The following is a 12165-nucleotide window of genomic DNA, read 5'->3' on the forward strand; positions in this document are numbered from 1 at the left end:
GCATCGACGGCTTCCTTGAGGGCTTGCTTGGCACGAGAGTCAGGGAGCGAAGCCGAGGACGAACTATTTTGACGTAAGGCTGGCAGATGCGCCGGAGGCGCTTTTGTTTTGGCGTTCATGTGAGTATCTTGTCTTTATCAAGAAAAGAGACGTGTAAATGTCTTATATCATAGGTTGAGCCCTGTAAGGAGCCCACAACGCGTGGTATGTGGCATAGGGAAGACACTGTACTTCACTGAAGCAGTTCCGCACTAGACGACTTCCAACACAACTTCATCCGATGCGAGTTCACCGTAGCCGAGATAAAAATGCCAGGTGTTGGAGGCACGTCGGTCACCAGCACCACTCACTCATTACTCATTAGTTTGTGCCGCTTTCTGCTGCGCTGCCGTAACTTTTCTTGTTGGCTCCAAGTTCAGTTATCTGTACAGCAGCGATGTCTGTTGGGCAAACTGGTTCAACTACAGTCAATCTGACATGTGCATTTTTTGCAGGAGCTACCATCTAGCGGTAAAAAGGCATAACTAACTTGAGCAGCACAGAGCTCTCTAGTAATCTACTACACTATACTGAGCCATCAACACATGTTTTCCATTGTTTATGTTTGTAGGTTACGGTTACTGCTTTAGCTTTATTTCAAAAAATAAATTCAATATCGGTCTGATACTGATTAACGAGGTCAAATCAGTATTATTTCCAGTAATTCTCTACCATTAACATGTCTGACATCAGCACTGATGAAGATGATTTGCCTGATCTACCTGAAATTGCGGCAAATTCTGATATACCCCGTGGGCAAGTGAGTGGCTGGGATGATGACACTCAAGGAATTGAAGAAGAACCTAATCCTCATGGTAAGTTTATTGCTCTATATTTTCTAATAACAAATTTAATGATCTTCAATTGATTCTTACTATGTATTACTATATTTCCTTGTTTTATGTGTAATGTAACAGTACAGTGTAAAGATATTTCCCTTTGATACAAACCCCTCGTAATTTAAACAGAAATGTGTTTAATTCAGTATGACACATAAATTAAATCAAAATATTTTTAATTTAGACAAATAATTCAACTCTCAAACAACCTAATTTAAACATTCCACTTTTAAAATATGGCACATAATATGAATGACACCCGCCTTGTATTATTAATAATAATAATATATCGAGTGACCTGGCTGGCTCAGGTATGGTGTCAGAGTTTCCAGGTCTCAATTTCAGAGCCTCTCACATGACCTAACGCTGCTTTTTAGGCAGCTGGGACCGACGACCTAACGTGTCCATCTTAAACACGGTAGTTGTCTGAGATTAATATCTTGCTCGGGATTTGAACCTGGGCCTCTGAATCATAAAGCCAGCATCAGATCCACTCGACTACAGCCTTTTAGTAGTCTTGTAGTAGTGCTAAGTATGTGGCCAATGTTATACGAGCGCTAATACCGCGTCGTTTTTAGCATTGCGTTATTACTAGGAAATTTTACTTTCACAATAGTGCAAGTTATACGAGCTTGTGTCATCAACGCTGGCGAGTCCGAGTTACCTGCAAATGCTGAATTACCTGAAGCAAAACAACAAACTACACCTTCACCAACATGGATTCCGAAAAGATAAGGCAATAGATACAGCCTTAGCAGACCTCTTATACTTTTTCACACAAAACTGGAAACAAATGGAAAAGGTATCCGCAATCTTTTTAAATCTCAAAAGGCCTTGGACAGTCTGGACTGGAACATACTATAAAAACAGTAATTTACAAAATAGGAATACAAGGCCATGCAGGAAAGTGGTTGAAAGACTATCTAACAAACAGATACCAATGCGTGGAGCTTGAATACAAAAACAAAGGCGAAACCATGACCGCCAGATCTGTAACCCAAACAAGAAAAACGGAGTACCGCAGAGATCTGTTCTGGGACCGTTACTATTTCTCATTTACATAAACGGTTTTTACCCAAACAACTTTCAATGTTTTCTAAATGTATTCTATTCGCCGACGACACAACTTTAATCATAAATGGGAAAGACCAGGATGAACTACAATCAAATTATAATACTACCATAACTCCAACAAAGACAACCCTGACAAACCTGGAACTTAATATGAACGCCTCAAAAAGTACAGTAATAAACTTCAATTCAAGATCAACAAATGCAACTGAAAACCAACTAAATACAGATGAAGAGGTGACAGATACGGCTCGATTTTTGGGAATTACACTTGATGCACACCTAACATGGGACAAACACATGAGCCCGTTCTGTGTACATAGAATGTGGTAAATTGTGTAAATTGATCCACAATTTACCAGGGTCCGCGTCCCATGGGAAGAATTTTGACAGATTCTGTACCAGAAACCTGTTCCAGTTCCAAGTTCCTGCCCCACAGTCAAAGCTTGGTAAATTGTTACAAGTCCAACTATCCGAGCTCTCATTGGTCGATTGAATTGTAGTCTGCTTGCTTCTCTACGCATGTGCAGGCAAAACAACATCTTCTGCTTTCTTTACATGATAGAACCAAATCCAACCAAGATGTCAAATTACGACAAATATGATTTAAATGGATTTGTCTATGTTGTGAATGCTGCAGAAGAAGTTCATGCTTCTCTTGAAGGTAAGTTTATTTTTTTATTTTAATTTTTTTTGGAAAATAGTGTGAAATACAAACGTGTGTGGTGGGTGAATTATGGTACCATAGGCCTACCTATTATGCCTAATATTCAAACCAGATGAAATGAATTAAAAGCTGTTTGACAGCTACACATAAAGAATTCAATATTAAACCTATATTATTCAAACTATAAAAATTAATTTTATCAACGTAAAATTTCTTTGAATGTAAATCTGTAATAGGTTTGAGATGATCATAAACATCCTGTTTGCATCCAACAAACAATTTGTTTAGCCTATATGAATATTTGTTAAATTCAGCTGAAGATTTATTGGTTTCAACACAAAGCTGAATTGCCAAATTTGAATGTGATAAAATTTTAATTTTTTCAGTAATTTAATTTATTTGGTTTAGGCTTGATGTTATTTTATTAATTTGGTACTTGCGGTATGTATTAGAAAGTAGTGCGCTAAAGACAACATAGATAAGGGCAGTTGATTTAGGTTAAGTCATATTCTAGGACCTTATTGAGTGTATGAACATTACCAAAAGGCTTGGTTCAATTATAGTGATTTCAAAGTTATAATGGCAATGGACAATAGAACAGCGGTGCCGATTCTCTGCTTTGCCACTACCCTCTATAGAGGATAAATAATACCAGTACATAAACTATTCATTCTTCTTTAAAATAATTAAATTCTATTTATCAAGAAAATTCAATAACAAATTTTCATAAACAAAATTAAATATTTTGTTAATTATGTTTCCACATTATTGAAAAACTATCCGGCAACATTGCCAGCTAGAATAGGATAGCGCTATCTGCTTAGTCTAATGATAGACAAGGATAGCAACACCATTGCTAATCAAACAATGCAATTTTAACGTAGACCTCACTATAGGTTTTGAGGTAAAAGAAAAAGTTGAGAAAGTCAGGTTATGATTATTACATAATACGCGACCTTTTTTATCTAACCTGCACCCTATTAGGCTAGTTTCACACACATTTGGTTCGTTTCGTTTTCGGTTCGTTTTCGAAAAATTCCGATAAGTGTGAAACGGTAATTCGTTTTGAATTCGGTACCGAATAGAAACCGCACAGAACCGAACGCCCATTTGACTTTAATCAATTCCATCAGGTTCAAATTCGTTTCTAGCGAAGGGCTACTTTCACACACATTCGATTCGGTTCGTTTCGTTTTCGTCAAATTCCGATAAGTGTGAAACGGTGATTCGGTTTGAATTCGGTTCCGAATAGCAACCGCATAGCACCGAACGCCCCATCGACACGAATAGCTTTTATCATATTCGAATTCGTTGTTAGGAAACCGGAAATAAAAACCAAGTCTTTTACACACGCTCGCTTTTTTGTTTTTATTTTAACCTGATATCGTGATTATCTGTTCAAAAATCTTCCATGTCAAAATCATATGGTCAATTCATTTCTGTTACTAAAAAACAGAAAAAACTACTCTAGTAGTTCACTGAAGCATTTTTTTCTCAATTAATAGTTTTAAAAAAAATATGAAAATTAATTTAAACTCAGGGAGAATTATTTTTTTTTGATTTTCCATGAAAATTACATGATTTCATTAATGGAGAGAAGAGATGAACGTTATGTACCATGTGTCAAAATTGAAACTAATTTTCAATTCAAAAAAATAATCACTCTGAACGTCCAAAATTAATATATAATCAAAAAATAAACTATTTAAATAGTTCACAATTTTCAATTAACTTGTAAACTTTGTTGTTCAAGAAATCACATCTTACTATTTGAGCACCAGCTTTTGTATTATTTTAAAACCAGCATAAATTATTGTCAAAATTTAAACACAGCTGTGTTTGAGAAGAAAATACCTAATTAGATCCGTACAAATTAAAACCTGATATGTATGAAAGCCTCGTTCGTTTTCGGCAACGAACCGAATGAAACCGAATGAGTGTGAAGCTAGCCTTACAGTACAGTAGGTTATAAATATTCAGCTACAACCCACTACTTGTTATCTATAATTTTAATTGTATTACCCTAGAGTAGACAATTATTATTACCATTCTAACCTATAAGAAGAATTTATATTAATCATATACTAGATGAATTACTAAATTTGTGTTCTTTTATTTCACAGATCCCACCTCCTTTGAAAACTTCCTTGCGAGCAACTCTGGGAATATAGTTAGTTGAAGTACAGGAAACAGGTATATGATTCTAGCTGTTAATATGTTAATAATGTGATGTTTTAAGAATTACTATACATGATCATGAAAGAGGCAACAGTGTATAAAGCAGCCTGCGCAAAGGGACAATAGTAGAGACAACAACAAAGCGTCTACTAGTTGTCGCAGGAATATGAAAATGGAAATGCCATCTACATTTCAGTTCCAGACATTTACAATTCCACATTCCCGTATTATCTAGTGGCAGCCACTAATGTCCCTGTGTGGAGGCTGCTTTTGCCTATAGCACTAAAACCTTTTTAGAAATATTACATAATTGCTTTTGCAATGCCATTACCATGTGATTTGAGGAAACAATAAAAACTAGTTGAAAAAACAACAAACCAAATTTTTTAATTAATGAATTGAATTGGCTGAACACTCCCACAAACTTGAAAATTTTTATATGTGAAAATCACAAAATTTTGAGTTATGTGATGTACAGTAAATTATTATTGGTCTTGGTAATAAACCAATGTTATGATGAAATGCTTAATGTGAGATTATTTTCAAATGTGCCTGTGTTTCAGAAAAAAAACCGTGTGGACATCAGCCGCCATCCGGCTGATGCTGGATGAATATTCGAAAACGCTGGTGAAGTTATGCAGCTCTGAAAGTAAAGTCCTCCCTCTCTGTAGAGAAATTGAAAACATCTTTCAACAGTATGGCTACAAAGGTTTCGCTGCTGCTTCTATTAGTGATAAGTTCAGGAACATGAAAAAATCTTATCGACGAATAAGAGATAAACACAATGTAAAAAAGTCAACGGGGAGGGGGTTTGTGAAGTGGGAATATTACGATCAAATAGATGAAATGTTCAAAGATGACACATCTGTGAATTTAAATAGAGCTGTCATTCTTGGCAGCAGCCTCACCCCGGAGTCATCAACAACCCCTCCTGTGACAGCCCCCTCCACAATAACTTCTTCTCTCCCTTCAAAATCCCGAGTCCCCTCCACATTTACCCAACCTTCAACATCCCATGTCCCGTCTACAGAGACAACCGTTTCACCCCCTCCTTCAACCTCCCCTTCCCCATCTACCTCGTCGCTCCCTGCTTTCCCGTCAACCCATTCAAACACTCCCTCTATCCAAACCCCCCGAAAAAGGACCGTTTTCCATGATGGAGAGGAGCCATCTCCTCCAAAAAGAATGATGGGGAAGCCGAGCAGGAGATGGAAGAAATTAGAGGAACAACGTCGGGAGAGCCGAGCGTAAGAGGCTGCTAGCCCTTCAAAATATTGAAGCAGCAATGAAGGAGGCGAATGCCATTGAAAAACAAAATTTGAAGGCCTTCATTGCTGCTAATAATGAAATAAATAAGTTGTTAAAAGATGCAATTGAAAAATTAGGCTAACATTACCATGTTAGCCTACTTTTTCAGTTGCTTAGCGGCTTAGCCAATTGAAAAATTGCTATGTTAGCCTAATTTTTCAATTGCCTCTCAGCAAATTGTATCTCTCATTATTACAAAGAAATACTTCCTTGATTAGTCAGTATTAGTTTACTTCATTATTCTAATTGTATAAAATTTCAAGTTAATAGTTGTAGTTAGTTCTAGTTTTCAATACGGTAATCAAGTTTTTAGTTGTAGTTAGGTATACTTGTCCAATAATTAATAATCAAGTTATTAGTTGTAGTTAGGTCTAGTTTTTCAATAATCACAATAATAAGTGAAATAAACAATCTTTCTGTCGATGACAAAAACTGTTCAAAGACAAAAACATTGTTCATTAAACTTTCGTAAATTAAAACTCTAAAATCCTGATCAATATGAGATAAATATATGATTCATATATATGTCCCATATGACCAGGTGACACTATACAGTTTTGAGAACTTTATTCTTACAGATGATCATGAAAGAGGCAACAGTGTATAAAGCAGCCTGCGCAAAGGGACAATAGTAGAGACAACAACAAAGCGTCTACTAGTTGTCGCAGGAATATGAAAATGGAAATGCCATGTACATTTCAGTTCCAGACATTTCCAATTCCACATTCCCGTATTATCTAGTGGCAGCCACTAATGTCCCTGTGTGGAGGCTGCTTTTGCCTATAGCACTAAAACCTTTTTAGAAATATTACATAATTTCTTTTGCAATGCCATTACCATGTGATTTGAGGAAACAATGAAAACTAGTTGAAAAAACAACAAACCAAATTTTTTAATTAATGAATTGAATTGGCTGAACACTCCCACAAACTTGAAAATGTTTATATGTGAAAATCACAAAATTTTGAGTTATGTGATGTACAGTAAATTATTATTGGTCTTGGTAATAAACCAATGTTATGATGAAATGCTTAATGTGAGATTAATTTCAAATGTGAGATTATTTTCAAATGTGCCTGTGTTTCAGAAAAAAACCGTGTGGACATCAGCCGCCATCCGGCTGATGCTGGATGAATATTCGAAAACGCTGGTGAAGTTCTGCAGCTCTGAAAGTAAAGTCCTCCCTCTCTGTAGAGAAATTGAAAACATCTTTCAACAGTATGGCTACAAAGGTTTCGCTGCTGCTTCTATTAGAGATAAGTTCAGGAACATGAAAAAATCTTATCGACGAATAAGAGATAAACACAATGTAAAAAAGTCAACGGGGAAGGGGTTTGTGAAGTGGGAATATTACGATCAAATAGATGAAATGTTCAAAGATGACACATCTGTGAATTTAAATAGAGCTGTCATTCTTGGCAGCAGCCTCACCCCGGAGTCATCAACAACCCCTCCTGTGACAGCCCCCTCCACAATAATTTCTACTCTCCCTTCAAAATCCCGAGTCCCCTCCACATTTACCCAACCCTCAACATCCCATGTCCCGTCTACAGAGACGACCGTTTCTCCCCCTCCTTCAACCTCCCCTTCCCCATCTACCTCGTCGCTCCCTGCTTTCCCGTCAACCCATTCAAACACTCCCTCCATCCAGACCCCCCGAAAAAGGACCGTTTTCCATGATGGAGAGTAGCCATCTCCTCGAAAAAGAATGATGGGGAAGCCGAGCAGGAGGTGGAAGAAATTAGAGGAACAACGTCGGGAGGAGAGCCTCTTAATTGAGCGTAAGAGGCTGCTAGCCCTTCAAAATATTGAAGCAGCAATGAAGGAGGCGAATGCCATTGAAAAACAAAATTTGAAGGCCTTCATTGCTGCTAATAATGAAATAAATAAGTTGTTAAAAGATGCAATTGAAAAATTAGGCTAACATTACCATGTTAGCCTACTTTTTCAGTTGCTTAGCGGCTTAGCCAATTGAAAAATTGCTATGTTAGCCTAATTTTTCAATTGCCTCTCAGCAAATTGTATCTCTCATTATTACAAAGAAATACTTCCTCGATTAGTCAATATTAGTTTACTTCATTATTCTAATTGTATAAAATTTCAAGTTAATAGTTGTAGTTAGTTCTAGTTTTCAATACGGTAATCAAGGTTTTAGTTGTAGTTAGGTATACTTGTCCAATAATTAATAATCAAGTTATTAGTTGTAGTTAGGTCTAGTTTTTCAATAATCACAATAATAAGTGATAATAATCAATTTATTTGCTCATGAGTCTTCGCTCATACAAATACAATTTTTGAGTTGACTATCTAGCTTAATATCCTACAACAATATATCATTTTACAACTTTAATAACACATGTTAATTATATAAATTGATGAAAAAACTCAGGAATACATAGAGAATATAATAAATATCTGTTATAGAATGATATGAAATACTTAAGATATACGTTTAAGATAATAACAATATATTACTGTAGGTACACTATGATAATCAGCCAAACTAATAATAAGTAATTTATTCTACTCTAAAAATAGAAATATTTAACTAGCACAAATAAATACTAGTAATACAAAGTAATATGTTGTGTCTTTTTGCATTATTTTAATTTGCTAATAAACTACTTTCAAATAAGTTATAGCCATAACAATAAAAACAAACAATGAAAATCGAATGAATGAAATTAAAATGTAAGAAAGCATTATTGAATTGAAAAAATGTTTTTGTACTTTCAATAATCATAATAGCAACTAATATATTTCACTCTAATTATAGTAATTGCACAAATGAAAACTATTAATCAATGTATTTTTTTGTCTTCTTCAAAGTATTTACATGGAAACACAGTGCCTAGAGTACAACTGTGTAATAAAATCTTTTCTTACGTATGATCTTTCCTCTTATCTTCTCATTTCCACCCATTTCATGGATTCAAAATTCAATAAATAAATAATTATGTATAATATGATATAAGTAATATTAAATTATTATAATTACATGCTCACTTGTCTTTCTACAGCTACTGAAATTATTGAAACAATAATCAAGACAAAATTATTGAAACACAAGCTAATGTTTTAATATAAAAGAAGAGTACTTGATAATGCTTCTGGGTTTCAAGTGTATTACATGTTTAAGTATGTATTACATGTATTACATCATCAGTTTATGATGATCATAAACTGATTGTAAAAATGCTAAAAAAACATGAATGGTCACTATTGGGTCAAGTACTCAAGTTTTTAGAAGTGACATCTGTCTGGTCTGTAAAAATTAAATTCATTGGCCCAGTTGGACAAAAGCTTGTTAAATGTGACCCTTGAATGTGGCTTAAAATTAATGTCTTGAAGGTTTTTTAATTTTTATGAAAATATAAGTAGCTCTGAATAAGGAAGCGGACATATTTTATGGTATTATAATTGTTTTCTATAATGGTAGATTAGCAGTAATATTATTTCTTTTCTCGTCTCCTCATGCATTGTTGCCCACATTTCCAAATTCTGGTAATGGGGCGTCTTCATCAGAGTATTCCTCGTCACTCATCCCATCATTTTCAAGAATGAAGTGTGGATAACACATGATGCTAATACAGTTTTCGTAATTGATTCCAAGCTGGTAAGCTCCGGCAGTTTCAATCTGCGGAACTTACCTTTCAGTCTTCCGAAAGCCCTTTCAATCACAGATCTGACAGATGAAAGTTTCTTATTATAATTTGTCTGTCTTTGTGTTAAATGGCCTGTATCTCTAAATGGAGTGAGGAGATAAGAGGAAAGACCATAGGCTGCATCACCTATCAGGCGGTGCTGTGCGGCCATAAATCGTTCACGGTTTTCCTCCAGCTCCCGGCCGATTGGACTATTTCTGAATACCCTGGCGTCGTGAAGACGACCAGGGATCCTGTTGTTACATTGATAAATTTTGATATGGGAATCTTCTGGCAATGTCTGCACATAGTACCTAAAAAACAATTTTCAATGAATTGCAAAAGGTTTCAGGTTTTTTTCACACTAAAGTTTTATACAGGGGTGGGTGGGTCAAGTAGGTTAGGGATGTTGGGGATAGGTAAGGTAAGGTGGTTCAGCTAGGGTAGGTTAGGTAGGGTGGGTTATGCAGAGTAGGTATGTCCGTTCTTTCAGTTTCAAATTAAATATTATGATGGAAGAATCCTCATGAATAGTGTAAATAATATTTTGAAGAAATTTTTGAAAAAAAAAGCATATTTTACTAACTTGACATGGTGTTAAAGCGTTTGATAAGTTCGGAAGAAATTAACAAAATATTTAGATATGAATCAATGCTTCTGGAGCTAAATTTGAAATTAATGGCAATGCTAATAAATTTGAGCATTTATTCGGCCATAGCCCACCTATAAATGAATACTCATATTTTATTTCACTTACCATGACGGAATGCTAGTTGATAATTGTATTTTGAACCATATTCGAAGACTGTCAATATGTATTTAGACTGTAGTGTCGTCAAGAATAGTTCAAAATATAACTATAAATTGATTTGAAATTTTGACTTCATATTTAGCACAAAATTTATATTTGCTGGAGCAAAATCTAATATTAAAATCATTATCAGTTTTTTTGGAATGCTATCCAAAAATACGCTTGCATTTTGCTAGCACAGTCTCACTCTTCAAGCAGACTACAGTGGGCCTTTATATTTTTGCAAATTTTGGTCAATGATTATTAGGTTATTAAGTTATTATAATCCCAAATATACAAAAGCTCTAATCCGCTACAGACTACTTGGTGGTGTGAACACAATACAGACTCTTGTTAGTGTGAATAGCCTATGCAATAGTCTGCGTATTAACAATCACCAGAGAATAAGGAGAAGTTATCGCTATTTTAGCTGTCACCGAAATACCGTAGCCTGCCTATCTTACCTGCATGGTTTGGGGTGTCATTTTGAAGTGAGTTTTGATTCATTCACATCGTATAGGGGTCCAATGTTCTCAAAATACCCCAAGTTGTGAGGCCTCCTTTCTCCTCGATGATGTAATAAACCGTCCCTGGTACCCATCTGTGGATTCCCTACATCTTCCACAGCGGCCACTAAACCCGGCAAAATGTTATCTAAATTATTATTGATAAATAATAATCTAGTTCACCTAATTCATCCCTAATAATTTCATTTATCAGAGCTCGTGCCTTCCTCAATACGTTATTTAAAAAAAAAATATTTTTCCTTCATTGGTAACCTTCCATACCAGCTCAACTATTGTCTATTATTGAACTATTATGAAAGACTAACCTGTCCTGGCAACACCATGATAATAACAATAAGGCCCGGTTACACAAAAGCTGTTTAAATTTTAACCGTGATTAACTTTATGATCCAATCAGAGAAGGCGCTTTTAAAAACTCTGGTTCTCGTGCAATTAATCACGGTTAAAATTTAACCGGTTCTAGTGCAACCAGTGCTGATAATAATAAATGTTTCCATTTACAACAACCTAGCCAACCTAGAACCTAAAAGTATTCTTTGATCTGTTATAGCCAACATAAAATATTTGCGTGCACCAGCACCAGCTACTTGATTTGAATATTTACTATTTTTTTAAACATCTTTATTGCCCATAAAAACAAAATACAAAATAAAAACTTACAAAAGAAACATTCTAGATTATAATATTATTCTATTTTACAAATAAATTAAAATTACATGGCACCACCAGCAAGGGCAAAACCCTGACCGCTGAGTGAGAGTATCAGCTGTTTAGACAATATAAAAATTTATTTACTAATAATCAAAGCTACAAAAAATCGAAATTAACAACAAATTACTAGTAATTATAATAGTAATTATACTAGTAATTATATATTGACTGATGTCGAAGAAAAATTTTTGTATCACCCACTTATTTATCTGTTCCATCCTCTGTCTACCCCTATTAGAAAGAGATTCTGACAATGCATTTGGCATGATATTTATTATTTTTGAGCTAAGATACCCCAATTGTCTTCGCACTATTGTCAAATCTGAATAGTTAATATTATAAATGTTATGAGATGTAACTCTCAGGTTATACATAGAAACGTTATTATTCA

At 35.0% G+C, this 12165-nt stretch overlaps 1 protein-coding gene and 1 long non-coding RNA gene across 2 annotated transcripts in view; both read left to right on the forward strand.

The window, feature by feature from the left end:
* The window catches only part of LOC111043987 (ankyrin repeat domain-containing protein 49), a 20732-nt gene continuing 8567 nt past the window's right edge, over window positions 1-12165 (forward strand). The window contains exons 1-2 of the mRNA XM_022329036.2: window positions 1-119; window positions 611-854. Of these exons, the coding sequence (XP_022184728.2) occupies window positions 719-854 (136 nt within the window). The 5' untranslated portion in view covers window positions 1-119; window positions 611-718. The remainder of the gene's footprint in view (window positions 120-610; window positions 855-12165) is intronic.
* Window positions 6048-8991, forward strand: LOC120349964. The gene is made up of 2 exons (XR_005570546.1): window positions 6048-6471; window positions 8314-8991. It is a non-coding gene; the product is annotated as an uncharacterized LOC120349964 (long non-coding RNA).

The sequence above is a fragment of the Nilaparvata lugens genome, chromosome 2 (genome assembly GCF_014356525.2).
Source record: "Nilaparvata lugens isolate BPH chromosome 2, ASM1435652v1, whole genome shotgun sequence".
Classification (NCBI taxonomy): domain Eukaryota; kingdom Metazoa; phylum Arthropoda; class Insecta; order Hemiptera; family Delphacidae; genus Nilaparvata; species Nilaparvata lugens.